This window comes from Saimiri boliviensis, chromosome 12 (genome assembly GCF_048565385.1).
Source record: "Saimiri boliviensis isolate mSaiBol1 chromosome 12, mSaiBol1.pri, whole genome shotgun sequence".
Taxonomy (NCBI): domain Eukaryota; kingdom Metazoa; phylum Chordata; class Mammalia; order Primates; family Cebidae; genus Saimiri; species Saimiri boliviensis.
The window spans coordinates 78,605,463-78,632,690 of NC_133460.1; the positions used below are offsets into that span (position 1 = coordinate 78,605,463).

At 42.0% G+C, this 27,228-nt stretch overlaps 1 protein-coding gene across 1 annotated transcript in view; it reads left to right on the forward strand.

Annotated features, from left to right (window-relative positions):
• The window catches only part of LGI1 (leucine rich glioma inactivated 1), a 40,317-nt gene extending 21,008 nt beyond the window's left edge, over positions 1-19,309 (forward strand). Inside the window, exons 5-8 of the mRNA XM_003922378.4 lie at positions 11,354-11,425; positions 13,990-14,159; positions 14,438-14,602; positions 18,118-19,309. Coding sequence (XP_003922427.1) covers positions 11,354-11,425; positions 13,990-14,159; positions 14,438-14,602; positions 18,118-18,953 — 1,243 coding nt within the window. The 3' untranslated portion in view covers positions 18,954-19,309. The remainder of the gene's footprint in view (positions 1-11,353; positions 11,426-13,989; positions 14,160-14,437; positions 14,603-18,117) is intronic.
• Positions 19,310-27,228: the final 7,919 nt, after the last annotated feature.

Genomic DNA, 27,228 nt, shown 5'->3' on the forward strand with positions numbered 1-27,228 from the left:
AGAAGGAAATCTACTTAATAGTTGAATTGCAGTGACTCTTCATCCTTTCAACAGCCGTTCCTCAACCTACCTGATATGTATCTGACTGGTTCTAGACACAGATGCAAGAGATGTAAGTGTCATAGTCATTCTGTCAACTTTAACCTGTTCTCTAGTCGTACCTCATCCCCAGCTCTGCTCTGGGCCCTAGGATGGAGCAGGGAACAAAGGAGACAAAAGTGCCTGTCCTTTGACTGAGCCTGATTTCCAATGTGTCCACACGGTTGTCACTCTGCCTCCACCAGACCCCTTTCTCTCCTGTTGCTTGTTTTGTAGCAAAGGGAACCCAATGGCCAGATGTATTCTACAAAATCATACCTTTGAAGGCTTCTGTACACAGTTATTATAATAAAAGAAAACAGTGTTTGCGATACTACTCTTCATGTCAATGACATGATATGATGCAAAGATGGCTGTTTACAAAATCAATACCACGCAATTTTATCACAGAGCCCAACACTGCCAAACCTCACTTGTCAGGCAAAAATAAACAAATATATGAAAGGAGAAATGGAAGTTCATGATCTCAATTTAAATCCACTACATTAATATACATCCAATTCAATGGCCTCTGTCTAATGCTTAGCATCAGGAGAGCTGTAGGAAGGATGTAGGACTCAGGTGTCCTCTCAAGGAACCCAGACATAAGCTTCACCTGCCCAATTCATTCAGCTGTCTCCTCTCCAGCCTAAAAGCCTGTGCTTTCCCTCAGGCTCACCTGCATAGAATGGGGGAAAAAATGTCTCCATGTCTTGAAGGAAGGAAGAAAGGAGAGAGGAAAGGAGGGAGGGAGAAAGAAAAAGAAAGGAAGATGAGAGGAGAGAGAAAGGGAAGGGAGAAGAAGGAGGGAAGGGAAGAGAAAAAGGAAATAAAACAGTCTGTTTGACATCCTAGTGTAGGACACCCATTTTGTTTACTTGAGCCTATTAACGTTTATCAGATGAAATGGAAATTTAAATATGGGTCATAATGAGGCCCTTTCTTTAGCAGTATGGAGACCCTAAGAGAGAGAGACTGGTACAGCACACACTCAATACATTTTCAGGTTCAGGGAACACCAAGGGCAGCCTTTAAAGAGAGGCACGACTCTTACAGGCTGTGAAAGAGAAGTCCCACCTCTGAGCTGGTGCTGGAGGTGGAAAGAGGTAATGAGGGAACATGGGGTTAGGGCTGGCTAAATGAAAATAACCCTTAGGTCTCTTGCATCTTTAGCTAACACTTACTAGGTTGACACATATGGCATTGCCAATGTTAGGCTGTTTTTAATCTACAAAAATGGCAATGCCCTATGGTTCATCTTAAATAGTTTCTAGGATGTGACACGTGCTTTACAAGGAGTAGGACCTACAAAGGTGAATAAGATCTAGTCCCACCTTAGAGGAGCTCAGGCTAGCAAGAGAAACTGGACAAGTATTTTCTCACTGAGTGCCTTTGGCCCCAAGTTATGTTCTCCTTTTGAATTATGCTCTTCTTTATGGTGCAATGTTTTTCTTCCTTTCTTCCTTCCTTCCTTCCTTCTTTTATCCCTTCCTTCTTTCCTTTCTGTCTTTCAAGGAGAGATGGAGTAGGGAATATCTGAAACCCAAATGTCCCTCTGCCAGCTCAATAAGTCAGGTTCATTTTCCATTATTTATGGCTTATTAATAAATCTGGCATTTGTCTGAACCATTAGTTTCCCTTTTAAGACATTGGGCTTCAAAGTGCACTTTTCTCCACCTCAGATCAATCCTTCTCAATCAAGGCAAACATTCGAGCCGTGAGGAATTAGCACCTCACCCTCTAACCCGCATGCACTGCAGGAAGCAGTTACAAAGCTTTGTCATATTCTTGACTTTATCATAGTCTCCTGATGACCCCATGAAAGAGATAGGGCAGTAGCACTACGCTCATAGACGAATGAGCACGTGGAGGTATACCCTCAGTTTAAGCTGCTCCCCAGTTAGTAAGTGGTAAAGCCGGAAGTCTCCCACGGTCTTTGATGAGGCTTCTGGTGCCGTCTTCACTGTGTCAGTTAGAGTAGGACTAGATAGCTTTTACTGAGCTGGCTGGAACCTTCTGTGGGACATGATTTGAGGAGGAAATATGACTAGAGAAGAAAGAAAAGATCCTGAAAGCAGGAGCCTTACCCTCACACTTCATCTCAAAATGCAGATAGTTGGGATTAGACGTATACTTTCAGATCCAACTGGTCCTCACTCTGGCCTGACATCAAAGCCACTCCAAGGGACTTATCTGAGCATTTATATAAATTTAGTTCATGCCTAAAGAAACAATGCACTGTCTCACCTTCTTATACATAGATGCCATTAGATTTCTCTACTAAGACACATTTACAGACAGCTTAAAAGTTATTATATACACCTGGCTATCAGGTAAGATCCCCCTCCCCTGAAAATTAACCCTTAAAAAGGGAGAGACTTCTTAAAGTTAAGTCCTTTCAAAGCCTATCAAATGCTGGGACTCTCAATTTATTCTGAACCATTGTCCTAATGCTATGCGTGTTTCACCGTAACGTTTGAACAGTTTGTGTATTTTAGCAGTCATTTCTATATTTGAATTTTTCTGATGAGTATGTGTTATTTTGGTAATCAGGAAAATATGAATAAAAAATTAGTTTATGGCAAACGATGATAAAATCTCCAAACATTATATATTGGCTTCTAGTAATACCCATGAGTCTTTGGTAATAATTGCTTTGTGTGCCACATAAATGTCACTGTGGCTAAGGCCCAGTGGAGCTAGCACTGTTTGCTGCATGTATATAAATATTTGGGGAAAATTATCATCCATCTATATGTGTTGTCAAGTATGTCATGGTTGCTCAGCACTGAGGGGTACAAAGGACTATAACAGTCCCCAGACTCAGGATGCTTGCATGTTCCCAGTCAGTTGAACAGGATGTCTTTGCTTTAGCCTTCGCATTGCCATGTATTTAAAGTGGTAGTGCAGTATAGCAGCTAAGAAAGCGATCTCTGTCGCCAGATTGCCTGGGTTCAAATGTGTCTCTGCCAGCTCAACAGGTCAAGTTTATTTTCCATTATTTATTGCTTATTCATAAATCTGGCATTTGTCTGAGCCCTTAATTTCCTTTTTAAGGCTTTAGGCTTCAAAGTGCACTTTTCTTCACCTCAGATCAATTCCTTGGCTTTGCACTTTAACAGCTGTGGAATTTGGGGCAGGCCATTTAGTTTCACTGTGCTACAGACGGGGCATGTAAAACAGGGTTATAATAATCTCTTAAAATGGGATGGGGAATAACAAGGCATTTAAGAGTATTAGTGCCTAAGGTTGTCTTGAGATTAAGTGAGTTAATATATGCAAAGTGCTTAGAACAGGGCCTGGTATGTATTGTAGTAAGCACCATTGTATAGGAATCAGCTAAAACTCACTGTCTAACCTCCATTAGTCCTGGATCAGGATTCTAAATGCTACAGGGTATATCCCATTTAAACATTTTCTATGAAATTTAAGTAACTACAAAGTGTTTAGAACAGGGCCTGGTATGTAGTAAGCACCATTGTGTAGGAATCAACTAAAACTCACTGCCTAACCTCCATTAGTCTCGGATCAGGATTCTAAATGCTACGGTGCATATCCCTTTTAAACACTTTCTATGAAATTTAAGTAACTGCACTTGCACCACTGCGGGTTCAGAGAGACACAAACCCAAGCTGAGAATCTGCATTGCAGGGGGGCTGGGTACACCCCAGATGGCTGTGGGCGATGCTTTCTTAGCAGCAGAGCCCGGTGGTGCTGAAACAAACGTGCTGTTTGAGCCAGTCTGGTCTGTCTTAGAAGACTTCCCAGTGGGTTCCTCAGTCATAATCAGCGGTTTTCTTGGGTAAACGATGAAAACACCAAAGGGCAGGAAATGGTCATCACTTCTGTCAAGAAGGAATGATCATCTGCCTTTGAGAACACTTGACCTCACTCAGCCAGTTTCAAAGCAACTAGATGTTCAGCTGCGCAATATCTCAGTAGTTTCAAAGAATGTTTCTTAGGTAAACTCTGAATCAGGACTGAGAATGGTGTTTAGTTGAAGGGACACTTTAAAGAGCCTCCACGTTGCCTTGAGATTTTTACCCCAGCGGGGCTGTGGGGAGGGAGGTTCCTTTCTGAGAGGGTTCCATGCCAGCTAGTGAGAACTGCACTAGTCATTCTAGGGGCTTTGAGCTTTCTTCCTCACTGTCTTGGCAAAGGGGGCCTAAAAGGAACATCCTCTGCTCTTTTGCCTCATTCATTCATTCATTTAAAGGTATCTATTATGCTGGGCATAGTAGTGGTTCACGCCTGTAATCCCAGCACTTTGGGAGGCCGAGGCAGAGGAGATCAGGAGTTCAAGACCAGCCTGGCCAATATGATGAAACCCCTACTAAAAACACAAAGAGTAGCCGGGCATTGTGGCGTGCACCTGTAATCCCAGCTACTTAGGAGGCTGAGGTGGCAGTGAGCTGAGATCGTGCCACTGCACTCCAGCCTGAGTGACAGAGTGAGACTCCATCTCAAATAAATAAATAAATAAATAAAAGTATCTCTTGAGGGCTTACTTTGGGCCAGGCACTATGCTAGCACTACAGATTCTATGGAAAGAGAATCATCCTTCCAGTCCTCATTGCAGAATTATCCTAGGAAAAAAGGAACATTGATGAAATGTTTCCTCAAGTCTCTCATTGGCCCTGTCTTCACCTGTCTCCCAATCAGCTGCACCCCACCCCAGTGGGATATTCTGGTGCAATCCAGTGCGACCTCCATCCCGTAGAAAAGCCTGTTGTCAAACGCACTGACCCTTAAGTATGTGGCCTAAAGTACCACCTCTCCCAGTGTCATCTAGTAATTGTAAAGATGAGGCCATAAGCCTCTCTCAGTGAAAATGAAAAGATGTGATTTCAGACCAAGAATAGAACTTGGAGATCATTCTGACCCAGTGATCATTCACTTTATAGAAAAGGGAACAGCCAAAGCTCAAACTGAGATATCCACTTCCCTGCCCATGTCACCCCGGTACTCTGTGGCTGAGTTCTAGGCCCTAAAGTGAGTCTGACTGGCAAGGGGTCAGCTTGGGCCAAGACAGGAGGCTGGTACTCCTTAATCCATACCATGTCGAAAGTCTTCCTCCTGACAACTCTGTTGACTCCCTGAGACTCCTTTCCTCTCTGTCCTTCATGATTTTTCTTCCTCTTATTCCAAGAATTAAGAATTATTATACCTAGTATTAAAATTCAGCTCTGTTTAACCCTCACCCTTGGCTAACAGATCTTTGCAGAGGAAGGAGGGTGCTGTACCCCAGTTCAGGGTGACACTCTCCTAGGTCATGACACTCTAGAGGAAAGAAAAGGACTAGACACCCTGGGGACCAGGACCAGTAACATGGCTTTCCAGAATCTCTTGCTTTTGATGAGCTCTGTATAAATCTGGAAGAAAACATTACTAAATCTTAATAGTGGTTACTTCTGCTCGTTATTATTTCTCTCCTTTTTTGGGGGGAGGGGGCAGAGTCTTGCACTGTCACCCAGGCTGTAGTGCAGTGGTGCAATCTCGGCTCACTGCAATCTCCACCTCCTGGGTTCAGGCAATTTTCCTGCCTCAGCCTCCCCAACAGCTGGGACTACAGGCATGCACCACCACACCCAGCAATTTTTTTTTTTTTTTTGTATTTTTAGTAGAGATGGGGTTTCACCATGATAGCCAGGATGGTCTCGATCTCCTGAACTCGTGATCTACCCGCCTCGGCCTCCCAAAGTGTTGGGATTACAGGCGTGAGCCACTGCGCCTGGCCTATTTCTCTCCTTTTTAAAACAATAATTTTTGCACTTTCCAACTTTTCTTGAAGTGAAGAAATAATTATTACATATATATGTGCATATGTAGTACATCTGTGTGTGTGTGTGTGTGTGTGTGTGTGTGTGTGTGTGTGTGTGTATCAGTAGAAGTAAAAGATGGGACTTTTAAGAATACCAAGGCATAGGATTATCCCTACTAAGAGAGGCAGAAATAATAGATGATCTCAGCTTCCTGAAGTGAATATTGTAAAGTGTTTAGATATTTAATATCACTGTTTAATGACAATAACAACAAAGAAAAAGATTTGTTTTCCGGTCTTAACACATAAGGCTTAAAAATTCACCTGCAGATACAGTTTTTCCTGGAATCCATTACAAGGATATGTATATAAAAATATTAGTAGCTACATGTGTTAATTCTCACAATAAATGAAATTCCTATCCTTTACTCAGTTTTGCAGATGTCAAAACAAAAACCCAGAGAGATTAAATTAAGTTGGCTGAGGACGCATTCCTAAGAGTGATGACGTTTAAATTTAATCCCTGCCGTCCTTGGATGAAGTTGGCACTTACACCCTACACTACCCCAAGCGATACAGGAAAGAACAGCTACAACCAGTTTTACAAATACATAGTGTATATTATAACCAGAGCTTCTGTTGAAGAAAAATTCATAATAATATTAAGTCATGACTCTGTGAAGCTGGGGGTGGGATGGAGGGAAGGCAGAACTGTGAAAATTTTATCCAGGGATTTTGCTTTTTGGTAGCAAAACTGAATGCAGGGGTGGAATCTGAAGAATCAAATAATCCTAATATCAACCCCCAAATAACCCTAACCCCTAACCCACAAAGTGCTGTCTCAGTCTCTCCAGCTGTTTAAATTCGCTGATAGACACCAGATCTCATCATTCGATTTACCTTTTGTGTGTGCGTGTGTGACAAAATTTCATTCTTGTTGCCCAGGCTGAACTGCAATGGTGCAATCTCAGCTCACTGCAATCACTGCCTCCCGGGTTCAAGCGATTCTTCTATCTCAGCCTCCTGAGTAGCTGGGATTAAGGCGCCCACCACCATGCCTGGCTAATTTTTTGTATTTTTAGTAGAGACTGGGTTTCACTCTGTTGGCCAGGCTAGTCTTGAACTCCTGACCTCAGGTGATGCACATAAGCCATCATGCCCAGCCCTATTTACCCTTTTTTCATGACTAAATGCTGAGGAGGCTTCAGGGAGCGTCGCATGATGCACCATTTTCTTCCTAGTGCCCGTGGCCCCAGTGCCCTCAGCAGCTCTCCCCTGCAGTGAATCTCCCTTAAGCCCTCAGATGCCTATGATGATTTGTGGAGGCAGCAGGCCTTCAACACAGCTGGCTTTAAGCTGGCACAAAGAACCACAGTGGTGGCTTCAAGCCTGGGCTTACTTGTAGCCCCAAAGCTCCCTAGAGGGTAAGGGCCTGAAACTGCATGGGAATTTTTTAGGAAACAGGCAGCTCCCTCCTGCAGGAGGTCTTGTGAAAGACATTTGCATGACCTAACTACTCAGGCCCCCCGAGTTTGGGCCGTGACAGTAATTCCTACTCTAAGCTCGTAGGTAGTTTTGGAACTTGATGAATGCAGCCAAAGGATTGATTTCAAATGACTGAACCCTCACAGGACAGAACCATATAGATGTACGAATTCTAAGCAACAGGATCCTTTCAAAAAGTCAACTTTATTATTTCTGATTATAAAGTAATAATACATGCTTGATGATAAAAACTCACAACATAAATATGTATTTACATAGAAAAGTGAAAGATTCCATAACCCGATACCAAGCTACAACCTCAGTCAACAGATTTTGTATCTCCTGATAGCGTTTTCTTTGTGTATCTATAGACATCTGTTTTTCCTGCTCTAAAAAGATGATACTCACTCTACACTTAGGTATCACTTCATATTAAATCATAGAGACCTACCTCATTTAAAAAATCTCCTGTACAATATTCCATGTTACGTGCGGACCATCATTTATTTACACAATCCCTTATGTCTCTTTTTTACTTTTTTGAAACAGGGTCTCACTCTGTCGCCCAGGCTGAAGTGCAGTGGTGCGATCATGGCTCACTGCAGCCTCAAGTTCTGGGTTGAAGCCATCCTCCCACCTCAGCCTCCCAGAGTAACTGGGAGCACAGGTACACACCACTACACCCAGCTACATTTTATATTTTTTGCAGAGACAGGATTTTGCCATGTTGCCCAGGCTGGTCTCAAACTCCTGACCTCAGGAGATCCACCTGCCTCCGTCTCTCAAAGTGCTGGGATTACAGGTGTGAACCACTGCGCCCGGCCAAGCTGTTATTTTTTGCAGAATAATTCTGAGGCTCTGTCAGCATTGCTTTCCCAAGTCATTCTCTGCCTAGGTCCCTCTGCCTGCTTTCTTTTTATCCAAATGTAACCTGATGTCACTGGGGCCTCCCAGAGACTTAGGGAAGGTGTTTGAACTCCAGCTCCCCAGCCTTGAGTGTCTGGAAGCCTCACTTTCATTTCTGAATCTTACTTCCTCTTGATTCTGCTTCTCCTAGTGCATCCTGGCAGCCTTCTCATGCCCATCATTCACCAAACCTAGACATGAAGCTCCATCCTCTCTCCTCTAAAAGCAGTCCATTGTGGGCAAGGATTTCACTGAATTTTTGGTAGCAGAGCAGCAAAGAATGACACTGGGTTCAGTGGATCCACCCACCATTTCTCCCTCTGGCTCCTCTGCCTCCCCAACCCTCTGGTTCCCAAGGAAAGAGCCTCTGTCACAAGTTCTCAGGAAATGTAATGCCTCATTCCACAGCCCATTGGGCCAGCTTGTCTTTCTCAGCCCCATCTCCCAGTTCTGATGACTTAGAAGTCCTTTATCTCGTCATGTAAAAATAGCACCTCTCCATTCTGGATGCCTCATAGCTCCCAGCCTGCATCTCGCTTTGGCCATGTGTTCTGCGGTTAGCTTGTACATGGATCATGTGAAGCCTACAGCTCTACTCATTTGGGCAAGATGTAGAACTTCCAGATTCATCCATCGCTTAAAAGAATCCTGCAGGGTACAGTGGCTCACACCTGTCATCCCAGCATGTTGGGAGGCAGAAGCATGAGGATCGCTTGAGCCCAAGAGTTCAAGACCAGCCTGGACAACATAGCAAGACCCTGTCTCTACAAATTAAAAAAAAAAATTGGTTGGGTATGGTAGCACACACCTGTGGTCCCAGCTACTGGAGAGGCTGAGCCCGGAGGATCCCTTGAGCCAGGGAGGTTGAGGCTGCAGTGAGCTGTGATCACACCACTGTATTTCAGCCTGGGCAACAAAGTGAGATCCTGTCCCAAAATAAAAAGAATTTCCTTGGACAGTAAGACAAGCATGGTGCCTTTTCCTGTGTAGCCCTATTGGCAGTAGTAATTCAGGATATGACTGCTTAATCATTGCACGCCCACTGTCTCCACTGTCCTGCGACTCAGCCTCCTCTAAATGTATGCCCTGCAGCCAATTGCATTTTTGCCAGCTTCAGAGGAAGGGACATCCACTTAGAAGTTAGTATGAGAACTTTAAGCCACATTGTGCTAGAAAATAAACTGAGACACATAACATGGGAGTGACTCTGGACTGGTCCAGGGCATCAGGAAATCTCTTCATTCAAACACCAGTCAGTAAGATGAATTATGGAGATATTTTCATGAATAGTCTTCCTTAGCGGCATTTTATTAATTTTACTGTATGTGGACAGCCATAGCAGTGCATTTGTGTGGTCTGTTTCTAAACGTTGTTTCTTGGACAATGTATGTACAGAAGCCCTTCTCTTCTTCCGACCCCAGCTACTCTACTGAGAGTAGTCCAGATGCCTGCACCATCCTTGATTATCTCATTTTATTTTTCCAATAATCTTATGAGATAAGGTATTATTACCTTCACTTAAAAACAAAACAACTGAATTTCCAATAATATCCATCACCAAAGTCACACAGCCAGTAAATGCTGGAGTCAGGATTTAAACCTAGTTCAGAATCACTCCAAAAGTTCTTTGTCACCAGTGGATCGCCATTGAGAATGGAACTTTCTCATTCAGTTCCTATTCTTACATTCCGAGGTTCATTGAGAACCATTTTCCAATCTACTAGTAATTTCTAAATCCCAGAACAACGACATAACTCACTTAAAAATAAGTTCTAAAAGTCTTGAATGTTTGTACTTGAGAAATCTTATATTGAATTGGTGGAGGAGGAAGACACAGAAGACTTTTGAGAATGTTTTAAAGCGAAGTCAAGATAATTTTCAAGGGTTTAGAGGCCAATAGGATGGGCTCTGTGGTTTTAGTTTAGTTTTTTATTTTTATTGTGGAAAAACAACCACCTCTAAGAAAAGTTTATAACATGTGTATATATGTGGTGCTGGTTAAAAATAGTAAATTACAGTACCTAGTACCCTTCCCTGGTCATACAGTATTAGCTCTGTGCTATGTCTGTACTAGGGACACATTTCCCTTTCCTTGACATTATCAGGACTATTTTCTACTCATTAACATTGATTAGAATCATTCTAGTGATTTATGGAAGAACAAATAGAAAGGGAAAGGGAAAATCATTCCTGTGATCATAGGAAAAGAACGAGAAGAAGGAGAAAAAGGGACGTGAGATTAAAGAGAATAGATGAATAGGTATTTATGAGAAAACTTTTTTCTGAGGTGGAGTGAATGGGGTTAGAAAGGAAAAGGCGGTGTGGGCTTTGGAAAGGAGAAAGGATGTACTGGGGAAGGGATAGAGCTATTGGCACTGTGGGTTGGAGGTTTGGCTGCTCTCCAGAGCAAGGGAGGAGGAAGCGGCGAGGAGCAGCAGCTCCTCCAGGCTGGAGGAGAGGGGGCATTTCGAGAAGGCCACTGTCACCGGTTCAGTTAGTCATCATTTGGGAGATGTCCCCTAGACTGAATATCTGGGAATATGAATCTCCTGTGTTCTGTTCTAAATGAAAAGATCAATGCCCAGGAATTGTTGTTTTTAACCAACATCAAGTGTTGTTTAAATATTGAATGGGCCTGTAATCCCAGCATTTTGGGAGGCCGAGGCAGGTGGATCACTGAAGCTCAGCAGTTTGAGACCAGCCTGGCCAACATGGTGAAACTCTGTCTCTACTTAAAATACAAAAGCTAGCCAGGTATGGTGGCAGGTGCCTGCAATCCCAGCTATGTAGGCTGAGGCAGGAAAATCGCTTGAACCCGGGAGGCAGAGGTTGCAATGAGCCGCGGTCACACCACTTCACTCCAGCCTGAGTGACAGAGCAAGGCTCTGTCTCAAAATAAAAATAAACATATAAATAAATAAATACTGAGTGGATATTGAAGTGAACAGCTTAGGAACTGAAAGGACAACAGCAGGAATCTGAGTAGTATTTCAAAAGAAAAAAAGGACCACAAGTCATTTAGTAGGCTGAAAATGACAAAAGAGACTAATAACTAAGCTTTATCATTAAATGCCTTTATTTAATTTATCACTACAGTTTATATCACCTTTTTTTTTTTTCCAGGAGCCTTGCAAACAACAATCTCCAGACACTCCCAAAAGATATTTTCAAAGGCCTGGATTCTTTAACAAATGTGTAAGAGGACCTAAGAAATCACTGAACAATTAATTAATTTGCAGTCATTAACAAGGAAGCCTGGTATTGATGATTAGAATTTTTAATTGGCTTTTAAATTAAAATTGGGATTTCTAAATCTAAATTTTAACTGGCCAAAAATTGAAATTTACATGGACTAACAGTTGAGTCTTCTATGGTATTTATCATTGGAAATTCTGAATACATGGCACCCAGGCGTTCCTTTGACAAAGTGTGTGTCTATATGGCAGGCAGCGATGATAAGGGACTTTGATGGGGTGGGAAGAGACCCGGCTAGAAATCCCAAGATCCCTTTTTTATCATGAGGTCCAGGAAGTAGGGCTACAAAGGAAAAACATACAGGAGTCTGGGAAACTAACAGAATAAAGATGAAAGGTTACACCCTTGGGTTGGTCAGTCAACAGAGAAACGGAGCAGGAAGTGGGGGAAGGGAGGCAAATTTGCCTTTCTCCCATCAGGCTGAACAACTCTAAGCTTAATCCCCAGGAATTTGGCTTAAGCCCCAGGAAGGGAATGAACTTAATTATTTTTGACCCTTTTTCAAACAAAAGAGCTTTCAAACTTTGACTTTTAAGCCTCCGAGTGAAAAGATCTTTGCAAGGAATTTGTATATTTTGCTGTAAGCAAAGCAAGTAATATATGCCTAAACCTCTCAAGAGCAATTCAGCTTCACTATTTGCCTTGCAGAACATTAGAAAGGTATTTAAATGTCATAAGGTAAAATACAGGACCAAATAAAAGGATATATGAAAACAAAAGCTTTTTAAAAAAATTATTCAGGTACTTTGCCGTAGAATCTATATTCAAAACAACTTTTCTCCAGTAACAAACAAAAAGAAAATCTGAGTCAAGCACTTTCTTCCAAGCCCAGTATTTAACTTCAAATCAGTAACCTAATGAAAAACTCTCTTTGTTCCTTGCAGTATTTCCCCAGCCCCTCCTCCATGCCTATTATCTCAATTCCTGAATGATGGTTTAATTCCAGGAGAATGCCCAAATCAGGATTCTTCCAAGAGAGTCCTGCACAGACCATAGTTATCCTCTCTGGTTTACAGTAGCCTGAAAGGTTGCCACTCATTACTGTGGGTCAGAGTTCTCCTGGGAGATGAGGTCAGTTCTGGGAGTGTCTTGGAAGTTAGAACACACTCCATGGGTGATGTGGGATGTAGCTCACTGGGGGTCCTTTACCCCATTTTTGTGTCAGTCTACACCCTACACTAGTAAAAAAATATATATCAAAACAATATTGAAATTGGCTCAGTCTCTCCAGGGAATCCCATGATGGGTTTACCCTTTTGGACCTACTCTAATATGCCCAAATCAAGAATTATCTTAGAAGTACAAGGATCCATGCCAACTTGCCTTTTAGTGGATTTCTTGGCTTTCTTGAAAGTATCCTCTAAAAAACATTTTTAAGTGTTTGGGCGTTTAAAAATTATTTATGTGCTGTGTGAAGAGTAGGCAGCACCTATCTTAAGAATTCTGTGTGACCAGGAGAGGAGGTGGAATTCCTGAACAGAAGCAATGCAAATACACAGAAAACTTGGTGAGTTGGGGTCATATGTGGAAATTTAAATGGTCTATGCTGTATACCTTATTACAGGCATGAGCTATTGCATGTCTGTGTTAACTCTATTGCGTCAAAGTCATTTCCTATTTAAAATGAATTTGTAGACCATGGAAGAAGATCAGGATTAATTATGTCTGTGAGGAAGAAGAAAAGCAAATAGCTCACTTGATTTAATTAAGTACATTACAGTAATCATTACATTTCGTCCTTCAGACCTGTGCTGTCCAATATGGTAGCAACCAGACACTTACGGTCACTGAGCACCTAAAATGTGCTTCTAGTGCAAATGAGACTGAATTTGACATTTTACTTACTTTTTTAAAAGTTAAATTTAAATTTAAAAGCTGATTCTCAGCTCAATTATTGGAAACTTTTAAGTATGTTTGGAACAATTTGGGTATATACATCTATTTTTTTCTATTATAAATTTTATGACGTAAATATAGATCACCCATTTCTGATAAAATTTAGCATCTTAATTGAGATATATTGTAAGTATAAAAACACACTGGACTTCAAAGACTTAGTATAGAAAAAGGATTGTAAAATATCTCAATAATGTTTATATTGATGATATGTCAAAATGATAATTTTTTATCTGTATTGGATTAAATAAAACATATTAAAATGGATTAGACATGTTTCTTTTTACTTTTTTAATGTGTCTATAGAAAATTTTAAATTACAATAATGGTTCACATACTGTTTCTGTTGACAGCACAGCCCTAGACTAAGTCATTTGGAATCCAAGAGGGAGTAAGTTATAAGGGTCCATTGACTGGGTAGTCTCCAGATGTGCATGGTGCTAACTCTCTGAGCCCAAAGTGAGCAGTCAGTCAGGTTCCAGGCAGGTTATAGGGCAGGATGTAAAGCCAGGTAAGGTCGTTCTGCACATGTTAACTGTTGATTTATAACTCTTACCTGTGTGGGTATGGCTCTTGTACAGCAAAAGCAGCTGAAGTTTGTCTTTCAGGGACCTGAGGGGCAATTCATTTAATTGTGACTGTAAACTGAAATGGCTGGTGGAATGGCTTGGCCACACCAATGCAACTGTTGAAGACATCTACTGTGAAGGCCCCCCAGAATACAAGAAGCGCAAAATAAATAGTCTCTCCTCCAAGGATTTCGATTGCATCATTACAGGTAATGTACTCATCATCATTCTACCTCATAAAATTAAAATAAGGGCTATGTTTTTTTCTCATGTGCAGGAACTGATATTTTTTATATCTTAAAAACTAGCTGAGCAATTTAATTTTTAAAAAATTATGAACCATTGACAACACTGCATGTGTTTAAAAGAAAAGCAAAATGGCCATTTTACCGTTCTCTGAAATAATTGTATTTCTTATGAATATTTGCGATCTAGCCAAGGAAAGAGGTATTAGCTCACAGTTATTTATCATTTCCTATTTTTGCAGAATTTGCAAAATCTCAAGACCTGCCTTATCAATCATTGTCCATAGATACTTTCTCTTATTTGAATGATGAGTATGTAGTCATCGCTCAGCCTTTTACTGGAAAATGCATCTTCCTTGAATGGGACCATGTGGAAAAGACCTTCCGGAATTATGATAACATTACAGGTATGAAAAGCCTAATAATATTTTGAGTGGGAAGTTAAACTGCTTTAGCCAAAGGCAACAAGGAAAGATGAGTGGTATATGGGGGGAATGCTTTAGCAGGCCTCAAGTCATTTGAATTCCAGCTCTACCATTTGCTCAGTGACCTGGGATAGTTCTCTAAGCTATAATTTCCTCACTTGTAAAATGGGAATAATATTAACACTTAATTCACAGAGTTGTTAATAAGATAATGTGAACATATATTCATGAAACTTAGCATAGGGCCTAGCATAATACACATACAGTAAAAATTTGATTATGTTTCTTTAAAGGAAAGTATTGGATTATGAATCATGAGTTCTAGTCCAGGTTCTGCCACAGCCTATTTAGACAAACTGATCATATTCACTGACACCCCCTGCCCTTTTTCTTAACTATAAAATAAGAAAGTTATTTTAGGTCAACAAGTCTCAAACTTTTACACAAACATTTCTTCTACAAAATGTTAATGTATGCCTTACAATCAAAAGGATTTTGTGGTCTAATAAATTTGTGAACCATATCTCCCTCTTGGAGATTCATAATACATACATCTGTGGCTCTGAAAAGTCCTGCAGTGAGGAAAATTTTCCAGTATTTTTCACTCTTAACTTGGCCGTAGAATCTAATTTTTTTTTTTTTTTTGAGATGGAGTCTCGCTCTGTCCCCCAGGCTGGAGTGCAGTGGCACAGTCTCGGCTCACTGCAACCTCCACCTCCCGGGTTCAAGCGATTCTCCTGCCTCAGCCTCCCAAGCACCTGTGACTACAGGCACCTGCCATCACGCTCAGCTAATTTTTGTCTTTTTAGTAGAGACGGGGTTTTACTATGTTGGCCAGGCTGGTCTCGAACTCCTGACCTTGTGATCCACCCACCTCGGCCTCCCAAAGTGCTGGGATTATAGGTGTGAGCCACCGTACCCCACTGGAATCTAATTCTTTCTATGGAAACTTATACTTAGCTGATCTCTTTTTTTCTTTTTCTTTTTCTTTTTCTTTGAAACAGAGTTTTGTTCAGTTACCCAGGCTGGAATGTAATGGCATGATCTGGGTTCAAGTGATTCTTGTACTTCACCCTCCTGAGTAGCTAGGACTACAGGCGTGTGCCACCACATCCCACTAATTTTTGTATTTTTAATAGAGACAGGATTTCACCATGTTGGCCAGGCTGGTTTTGAACTCCTGGCCTCAAGTGATCCACCCACCTTGGCCTCCCAAAGTGCTGGGATTACAGGCGTGAACTACCTTGCCTGGCCTTACTTAGCTGATCTCTTAAGTTTCTTTCCCATTTTAATAATTTTTAAAATTCTAAGTCATAAATTAGAACATAGGGACCCCTCTACAATTTTTATATCAGCTTTAGTTTCTAATACCTTTAAATCTGCTCTCAAGAGCACTCATATCTCCCCATAAAAGGTAACACTGTAGACAAGGCATGGAGAGTCATAATAGATTTTGCTGGTGGCTATCAGCCTCACTGCTCAAAGGACTAAGACAATTGTGAGGCTTGCTTAAGGCTGGGGTTGCTTAAATAAATGGATCCCTTCCAAACTGAAACCCTTTTAGAATCCTTTTTTTTCTGAAGGAAGAAGGTCATGCTTCTACTTGTCCCTAAGCCCCCATAAGTTTTCCAGTGGACAATGGCAGGGTTTTATGCAATTGAAACCAGGCTCTTCTTACTTGTGTATGGTTCATCAGTTTCTTTGAATGACTGTTTAGATGAGCACTTACAAGAGAAATAAATCATACATCTGCAAAGTTTCAGAGGACACCTCAGAGCTCAGCTTGTCTAGGATGATGTCTTAGTCCCTTCCTGCTGCTGTAACAAAAATATCTTGACTGAATAATTTGTAACAATAGAAATGTATTTCTCATAGTTCTGGAGGCTCTGGCGAGGGCTCACTCTCTGCTTCAAAGACGGTATCTTCTCTGCGTCCTAACATGGCAGAAGGCAAAAAAAGATCACAGACTCCCTCAAGCCCTTGTGTAGGGGTACTAATTCCATTCTTGAATGTGGAATCCTCACAATCTAATCACCTCCTAGACACCCCACTTCTTAATACTATTACATTGGGGATTAAGCTTCAACATAAATTTTGGAGGAACACAAACATTCCAACCATAGCAGATGACAAATATGTGTCCCATACTCAGTCATTATCCCTTCTTTCACCCTAGACAGGCATCACTAATCTATCATGGTAATTTTTCATGCAGAATACAGACACGGCCACAGAATACTTCTCAACATGGTTCTCCAGGCAATCACACTCAATGAGTCAATCAATATTGGTACACGTGTTGGAATCTGGTAGCCATCCTTAATCTAATGTCTCATTGTACAGAAAAGAAAACTGAACCTCAGAGAAGTTAAGTGATTTTCTTAAGATCATAAATCAGTTTCCCTGAAAAAGAGTCACAAGTAAAATAATTTTGCCTATGGATGAAGCCAATTAATAGAAATAGTTAATGTAGAACTTGCCGCCCCATGCTAGAGCTGTGATCAGGAGAAGCCTAAAGCCCAGATTTGCCCAGCTGTCTCTGGATTTTCTAGAGCCAACTCCTTCTGTGAGATCAGAATCTACTGATAAATGTCAAACTCTCCACCAAAGAATACCAAGCTAGGCCAGAGACAGATCCTACATCATTTTCTATAATTTCCCAAAATAACTTTCAGGAGCATCACCCACGGCTGCACCCCTCTATTTTTGCAAAGATTTCTCTTCCTTCTCTTTCGCTCCTGCCACCAAAGACCTAAAGCTCCAGAAAAGTGACCAGTGACATCTTTCTTTACAGGCGAAAGGCGAGTTATTCTAGAGCAGGAAGCAGTTCAGACTTAGAGCAAAATAATTACAGGTAGAGCCACAGGCTCCCCAGACCACAACTCTAGCCTTTGGTTATCTAAGATCTTAGCCCCAATTTGAAGTCCTGGAATAATAGCTAACTTCTCCCCAGCTTGGGGTAAAAGGATAGAGACACCGGTAGGCCTGGCGTTGAATCCCCAACTCTGCCTTCTGCTAGCAGAACATCCTCTCTGAGCTTCAGTTTACTCATGTGGAAGAAGGATAATAGTTATCTCTTAAGATTGTTGGGAAAATGAATGAGGTGAATTGAGAAAGCACATAGTAGATGCTCAGTAAACTGTTTTCATTAGAAGTATCATTAACTCATGATGTGTCAGGGAAAGTAATGCTTTCTTCCTGCAAGAAATGAGAGGAGAACACTCAGGCCACACCTGTGTGTCCTGAGCATGTAGAGCAGGCTGGATGTGACGTTAACAACTCAATTGTTGGTAACAAGTCCTACAAGGCACAAAGGCACAGAACTTCAGGACACGGCTGCCATTGGGCTTTGGAGATGAGCCTTGCCTAATCAACCAAGGAGATCTCTTGTTTCAGGCTGATTTGGGTGGAAGTTGTATAGCCCCAGCCAGCCTGCATGTTTACGTGCTCTGAAAGAAGACGGCCACACAACTAATCTCTCCTTTGTCTTCTCCCAGGCACATCCACTGTGGTATGCAAGCCTATAGTCATTGAAACTCAGCTCTATGTTATCGTGGCCCAGCTGTTTGGTGGCTCTCACATCTATAAGCGAGACAGTTTTGCAAATAAATTCATTAAAATCCAGGATATTGAAATTCTCAAAATCCGAAAACCCAATGACATTGAAACATTCAAGATTGAAAACAACTGGTACTTTGTTGTGGCTGACAGCTCAAAAGCTGGTTTTACTACCATTTACAAATGGAATGGAAACGGATTCTACTCCCATCAATCCTTACATGCGTGGTACAGGGACACGGATGTGGAATATCTGGAAATAGTCAGAACACCTCAGACACTCAGAACGCCTCATTTAATTCTGTCTAGTAGTTCCCAGCGTCCTGTAATTTATCAGTGGAACAAAGCAACACAATTATTCACTAACCAAACTGACATTCCTAACATGGAGGACGTGTACGCAGTGAAGCACTTCTCAGTGAAAGGGGACGTGTACATTTGCTTGACAAGATTCATTGGTGATTCCAAAGTCATGAAATGGGGAGGCTCCTCATTCCAGGACATTCAGAGGATACCGTCGCGAGGATCCATGGTGTTCCAGCCTCTTCAGATAAATAGTTACCAATATGCAATTCTTGGAAGTGATTACTCCTTTACTCAAGTGTTTAACTGGGATTCAGAGAAAGCCACATTTGTGAAATTTCAGGAATTAAATGTTCAGGCACCAAGATCATTCACGCATGTGTCCATTAATAAGCGTAATTTTCTTTTTGCTTCCAGTTTTAAGGGAAATACACAGATTTACAAACATGTCATAGTTGACTTAAGCGCATGAGACACCAAATTCTGTGGCTGCCATCAGAAACTTTCTACAGTACATGACCCGGATGAACTCAATGCATGATGACTCTTCTTATCACACTTGCAAATGAATGCCTTTCAAACATTGAGACTGCTAGAACCAAGCACTACCAGTATCTCCATCCTTAACTGTCCAGTCCAGTGATGTGGGAAGTTACCTTTTATAAGACAAAATTTAATTGTGTAACTGTTCTTTGCAGTGAAGATGTGTAAATAAGCGTTTAATGGTATCTGTTACTCCAAAAAGAAATATTAATATGTACTTTTCCATTTATTTATTCATGTGTTCAGAAACAACTGCCAAATAAAATGTTTACATTTTCTTTCATATCCCAAAGGTAATTATTTATAGGAGTTGCTTTATTCTTGCTGATGGTATGTTGACGAAATAGTTTTATATAATAGAGTTGTATTTGGTCAAGGATTTACGGTATGAAGAATGAGTGAAGATAAAATTATGGGTAATCTGATATTCATTACCCATAATTTATGACCAGGTTTATCTGTGGCTGATTTTGAACATTCAAAGATATTTTCAAAGGTCATGGCCTTTAGGAACAATTCGAGGTGAAAAGGTGACAAATTAAAAGAAAGGTGGAGAAATTTGCCTACTGCAGGAAGACTGATTTGAAATTAAGGACAGCAAGATCCAGCCTTTCCTGACTGATAGCCCCAGCTAAAATCATCACTCAGACAACTTCTAGGGGAAAGTAAAATCAAGAATTTAGGATTTCAAAGCTCTATTCAGGGTCTTTCTAAACATCTGACAGCTGATAGAGATTGTAACCTTATAGCGTTTGCCTCAAATGCACCTGTCATGAAGGCCTCTTAATCTGATTAAGGATGCTTCGCTTCTAGATACCAATTTTGATTTGTTATTTACCTGCTGTAGAGTGCCCAAAAGGCTCATATTTGATTTTCTAAATTTCTGCTTCTGGATCACATGGGTCATTAGCACAATGCCTGTGATATAGTAGGCTCTCCAAAAATGCTTTTAAAGAAGCACGTGTCCTCCTGTTATAATATCATAATAAACTTTCTGAGGCCTTTTGACCTAATTATTGCCTCCCTATTAAAATGGGGTACTGCTCAGCAGGGGTGGGGGATGCGGGCAGAAAAGGGCATGGACCTTGCCCTCTGGGGCCTTAGAAGACTAACTGGGGGGTTAGAACACAAAACCTGCAGAGCAAGCAGCGAGTGCCAAGTACCTTCTAAACAGTCCAGATTATAAGTATCCTGGGAGTATCACGATGACTTTCTGGAAGTCTAGGTTCCCGTTTGCACTTAAAGGGAAGATGTAATTTCGAAGGGGGATCATGGCAAAGAAGATATTCCTGGCATGAGCTGGTTCTGCGTGCTGCCTTCAAGGAGGGGGGCAGAGCTTGCTCCTGCTCATCGTTTCCCAGACTCTTTTGCCATATAAGTGAGGTTGGGGAGGGCAGACAGCAGCCCTTGGCATACAGTGCATATCTAGAAGACTTGGGGCATCAAAGGCACACACATACTTACATAGTTTCTGGGAAGCGACTCCCTGGGGAGTTATGCACAGGCACCAGATTCCTTTACCCATATGGGGAAGATACTAATTCTGACATCAGGATGATGGGAGAGAATACCTCACTCCTGAACTGGGCTTTGAATGTGTTCTTTTTTTCAGTTCCCTTTTCCTGTAAGCAGCATCATATGCTGTTGGAGAAGACTTGCTCTGTACAGACTAGGTTGAACTCCAGCTCTGCCATATACTGGTTTTGTCCACACGCCAGTTGCTTAGCCCCTCTGAGCCTTGGTTTCTTTCCCTGTAAACAGGGGCAATAATACCTACTTCTAAAGACGATGGAAGGATTAAATGAGAGAATACATGCACCACAGACTTTAGTGCCCAAATATGGCCACAACAATATCTCCCATCCCGTGTGCTCTGTGAAAGCCCTGCCCGCATCCCATTGAGAGGCAGTATTTAGTTCACCAATTCTTAAACTTGAATGAGTTTGACTTGTTTGTCATAGAATGTGGTGGGAAAAATATAGTTGATTTCTGAGGCTAGATCATAAAAATAATGAAGCTTCTCTCTTACCTTGTAAACTGGGACACTTTATTTTGGAGCCGTGAGCAGCCACCTTCAAAAGTCCTGTTAGCCGGAGGCTACTGTTCTGTGATGAAGCCCAGGCCCCATGGAGAAACCACCTGTAGGTGCTTTGGTCAACAGACCCAGCCACGGCCATCCTCAGCCACCAGTTCTGTGAGCGAAGACGCCTCTGGGTGATCCCAGCCCCAGCTGTCAATCACTACCAGACTTCAGATCTTCCCAGCAGAGGCCACAGACATTGCAGAGTGGAGACAAGCCATCCCCACTGTGTCCTGTCCACATGCCTGACCCACGGACTCTATGAACATAATAAAATGGCTTACATTGTTTTAAATGGCTACATATGGGGGTGATTTGTTACACAACAGCACAGCTGAGCACTTACCAAGTGATAGTTATTGTTAACAGGCACCACACTCAGAAGATTGTGTACTTTGGAGTCATGCTCTACCTTATTATCTTAATGTAATTCACCATCATTTCATTTTTTTAGAGAATAGCTCCTTTTTTTAAAAAAATTATTTTTTTAGTTTTGAGATGGAGTCTTGCTCTGCAACCCAGGCCGGAGTGAAGTGACGCCATCTCAGCTCACTGCAACCTCCACCTCCTAGGTTCAAGCAATTCTCCTGCCTCAGCCTCCCAAGTAGCTGGGATTGCAGGTGTCTGCTGCCACACCCAGCTAGTGTGTGTGTGTGTTTTTGTGTGTGTGTGTGTGTGTGTGTGTGTGTGTAGCAGAGATGGGATTTCGCCATGTTGGTCAGGCTGGTCTCGAACCCCTGACCTCAGCTGATCACTGCCTTGGCCTCCCAACGTGCTGGGATTACACGTGTGAGCCATCATGCCCAGCTGAGAATAGCTCCTTTTAAAAAATACAGTGTCAGTGTTCTTACTTTGTGCCAGGCATTGTGCCGAGTTCAGGAATGCAGAGATCAAGAGACCCAGATTCTGCCCTATTTGTTTTCATTTTTTATTTTTAGGGTTCTGCTGTGTTGCTCAGGCTGTAATGTCATGGTACAATCATAGCTCACTGCAGCCTTAAACTCCTGCGCTAAGTGGTCCTCTTGCATAACTGAGATTGCAGGCATCGACTACCATACTCAGCTAACTTTTAAAATGTTTTTGTGGTGGCTCACACCTGTAATCCACGCACTTTGGAGGCCAAGGCGGACAGATCACCTGGGGTTGGGAGTTTAAGACCAGCCTGACCAACATGGTGAAACCCCATCTTTAAAAAAAAAAATTTTTTTTTTTTTGTAGAGGCAGGATCTTGCTATGTTTCCAGGTTGGTCTCAAACTCCTGGCCTCAAGAAATCCTCCCACTTTAGCCTCCCAAAGTGTTGGGATTACAGGCATGAGCCACAGCACCCAGCCAGTCCTTATCTTCAGAAAAGCACTGACTATTGAAGCTAGCCAACTGACTGTCTAATTTACCTTAAAGCTGGAGACCCAGAGGTGTAGGTGAAGCGAGCTGGCTGAATTAGGACCATCTTGCATCCAGTGCTGGAATGATACTCAGCCCAGTGCTTTCTCCATCATGTGGTGCTACTTTTCACAAATTCACTCTCTGATTAGAACTTGGGATGTAGATGGGGAAATTGATGAGGAGTAAAGAGAAGACCAAGAAAATTAATTCAAGAAAGACGGAGGAGGAGGACATGGATAGGGTTCACCTTTGCAGGAATTGATTGGCCTTTTCTGAGAGTTGTCCCCTCCCCCTGTACCCTTCATCTACCATATACTATTTAACTCCGACCCCTCTGCAGCCACAGAGGGTTGCACCTGTAATGCATTCCCAATGTTCACCTGAAACGAACTCCAGGTGTTCAATCTAGAAGCTGGGCTGAGCTCAGCCTGAGCCAAGCTACACATAGGGAGGGCTGATCTTTGAATGAGAGTTCAAAGACAAAGAACTTTAAGAGAGTTCTCTCTCCTGGATATTTGGAATTAGGACAGCAGAGGCTGAGCTAGTTTGCCACAGGCACAGGATCTGTAAGGAGATGATCCTAAATCAGGCTCCTTAGAGGCAGAGGGATTGATTGAGGGAGTGGCCTCAGGCTAAACCTGAAGGGAGTGAGAGGAGCAGCTAGGGCAGGGGAAGATGCTAAGCAGAGACAGGAAAAGGCAGCCTGCCCTGATCCTAGGGGCTCTCCAGGGTGCCACAGAGTGTGTCCACAGAGTGTGTCCTGCCTTGAGACAAGGAGGATGGACTTTTGCATGCCCCCACCCATCTGACAGTCATTGGCCAAGAAGTGTGGGCCAAAACCTTCTGGGCATCTCCAGCAGAGAAGGTTCCAGTAGGTGAAGGACAGCCCTCCAGAGAAGGGTACACATATGAGCTGTTATTAACTGATACCCACAGCAGCTGCAAGATGACGACATCAACCCAGTAAAGGTCATTGGGGTGAGATACCAAAAGCATATACCACAGTGATGGTGACTGGGGAACTGAAGACACCATTTGGGGGCAGCCATGACGGTCCATGAGCCAGAAGAGCTGAGGAGACTGGTCAGAAAGTGAGAAGAGAATGACATGTGAGTTCAGAAAGAAGCAGAGGTAAGAAACTCTGCGGTTTGAGGGAGAGCTAGAGAGAGAATAGAGAGAGGAAAGGAGAGAGAAAAAGGGTGAGAACAAAAGGGAGGATAGGAGGGAACAAGGGAGAGCAAAAAGAAAGAGGAGGCTGGGGAGAGAGACAGCGAGGGGGAGGTGCGGTGTTCCAGGTTGGGTTACCTGGTAACCAAACTCTGAGAAGTTACTGTACAGACATGAATTAAGGAATCCTCTTGAGGTCACCACCTGGGAAGGAGAAAATGGAAACAGGATTGGGTGGAGGGAGGCACTGAGCTGTGATAAAATTCCAATAAAAGCCTCAGACAACCTGGTAGCTATTCCAACTTGAGACCACTGAGCTGGGATGTCCCTTCTCAGTTGCCTCAAGTTAGAGCAAGGGGACCAGGTCTTTATATGTGTGCAGCCTCCAGGCTAGTTAGCCATTGGATGCAGCTCCCTGCCCTTGCATTCCTCAAGGGATGATATGGTTTGACTGTGTCCCTGCCCAAAAGTCATCTTGAATTGTAGCTCCCACAATTCCCATATGTTGTGGGAGGGACCCTGTGGGAGGTAACTGAATCATGAGGGCAGGTCTTTTCCATGCTGTTCTCATGATGGTGAATAAGCATCATGAGATCTGATGGTTTTATAAAGGGGAGTTTCCCCACACAAGCTCTCTCTTGCCTGCCCCCATGTAAGACATCCCTTGTCCTTCCACCATAATTGTGAGGCCTCTCCAGCCATGTGTAACTGTGAGTCCATTAAACCTCTGTTTCTTTACAAATTACCCAGTCTCAGATATGTCTTTATTAGCAACATAAAAATGAACTAATACAAGGGACTTCTATAACATTCTAACAATAACCCATGCACATTTTGTTTTGTTTCAGGTTAGTTTGAATGGATTTCTATACTTGCCACAAAATTATCTCCAACTAATTCAGAATGTTTAGACACAATTTACTGTAATGTAGATATGACGATAAGAATTCGATATTTCCATAATTTTTCTTTCTATAGTTCAGACTGTATAATTTCTATTGCTCTATCTTCATTTCCAATCTCAAATGTCTTCAAAATGTAGTATTATTTCAATCAGATTAATGCTTCTAAAATTTTATGTAAAAATTTCAGTGTATGAAAATTTTTGTATTATCAAAAACTTAAAATTTCCAGTGTATTTTGGACCAATACATTGTGAACCATTCTTTTTGGAAATTAAAAAAATTACACACTTGGTTGCTATGGCAATGTCTCAAGTTTTGTACTTACCCCAAACTGATTCCAAACTCTCCCTGGACTGGTATTGGTCCCAGGACCACATCTATAGGTGAACGAATGGATTCAACTACAGCTCGACTCACTCAGTTCGGCTCTTATCATTACATAGCAATCATAATGTGGAAATAGAAGGCATTTTAATATGATTTCTATGAATAGCATGGGACCTCCAGGGACACCACATTTCAGGAAGAACTAAAATGGCCCCTAGAAAGTTCTGAAAGTGGAGTTCAAGATCTGGCCTGCTTCTTCTCCCACTCCTGCATCCTGGACCTTGCCTACCCTGCAGGTACCCACACAATTTGCCGATCTCTATTCATGTAAGCACTGACATGCTTCTGTGCTTTGGCTGCTCCAATCACCCACAATGCGTTTTCCCTACTTTTCTACCTTTTTAAATCTTAGTCCTCCTCATCCAACCAGTTAGATGTGATTTCTCCTTCCTCTGGCTTTCTCAGCCCATTGCTTTGTACCGCGAGCAAGGCTCATGTTTTCACTCAACCTTGCATTATAGTTAGCTGTCAATATATCCATTTCTCTTGCCAGGTCGATATATTCATTTCTCTTACACATCTCTCAGGGTCGGGACTGTGTCTTAGAAACCTGTGATTCTTCCATCCATCCCACCCCTAAGCTCCTAGGACAGTCCTACTTTCAAGAGAGTCCAAAAACTTGGTGGAAATCGAATCACTTGAGCCCAGAAGCTTCAGTGCTCCTGTTTGCATATCTACAAGCAGCCACCTCCCCTGTGGTGAGTTCCCAGCTCCACAAAAATCCTGGCCATGGATTATCCCAACAGAATAGGATTTGACAGTATGCCAGCTCCCCACCAGTAACCTGAGTAGGCTTAAAGGTGAAAGAGACACAGTTTATTTCCTGAGTAAATCACATCTACCTAAGACTTGGTTCACAAAACTGAAGGATGGGAACTGACTTAATTAATCCATGGGGAGCAAATAGGCAAGAAGCTTGACACTAGCACTTTCAGAAAAGTCTATGCCTTTTGAAATTGTTATCCCCAGAGAGGGATCCACATCCACGGTCGGTACTACTCAGAGATGCCCCAGAGGGAGCATCCTCCTTAGCTGAAGCTTTTAACAGTAATTCCCAGCAAATCTGTATCCCAGAACTCAGTCTGCTTAATGATGCCAGATCCCAGAGTAATTGTTTGTACTTCATTCCCTTGACCCTGTCTACCCACACACATATTTAACAATTCTAAAATAAAATGTCTTTAATATAGGACATATTTTTAAATATTTTAATTTTTCATAGTAATAGGTGACATTTACTGAGCACTTACTATGGGTTATCCTCTGTGCTAAGGGCTTTATCTGTACTACGGTTCCATCATCTATAATCCTATGATAATAGTATTGTTTTACAGATAAGAAAGCAGAGTCTTAGAATAGCAAAGTAACTTTCCCACAGCTATATAACCAGTTAAAAAGCAAAGAAAGATTCATTTGGATCATATCCATCAGTGGCACCATACTACAAAGTGCCTAAAGACAAAATGTATATTAAAAAGTCAGAACTCTGTAAACTGCCAGATAGACAGACACTCTGCTCAGAAAACTGATACGTCCCTAGTATCATAGAGCTATTGGTAGGTATTTATACATATGGACACAACACACGCTCAATTTCACTGAAGATGTTTATTGAACACCTACTACATGCAAAGTACTATGGTAGATGATACAAAGAAAATTAAAAGGAGCAAAAAATTGTCCCTACCCCGAAATAATTTACAAGCCAGTGGAGCTTATTTCTGAAAGCCAGCATGCAAAAAATTTACCTGAAAGAGGTAAAAGTAAGTTCGATAAGGATCTAAAGAAGAAATCATGATACCGGTTTTTGGTGTTTTTTTGCCTGTAGGTCAATCCTGTTGGTGTCCACAATATTTTTCTCTCTGGGGCAGTGGGCATGGAGGTTAACAGCATGTGTTTAACAGTCAGGCAGACCTTGCTTTGCATCCCAATATGGCCTCCTCTAGCTCTAGGACCTGGGACAAATTATTCAAACTCATCTGCAAAATGTGAATAATGATAGTCGTAGAGTGGGTTTGCAGATTAATTACTATATAAGCCTCACAAGATCCCAGGAGGTGGTTATTCTTAATACTACTATTTTACTAATGAAGTTAGCAACTTATCCATAAACATACAGCTAGCAAGTCTGACCTGGGAGCCTGCATCTGACCCCTCCATTCTGCTAAGTTGGTATGAGTGGTGCATTACTATATAAAAGCTGTCATCATTGATCAGGATAGGTGGAAGATGCTTACGCCCCATCACATCTTTCTCTGTGAGAGCTGAAGATGTCTGTGGA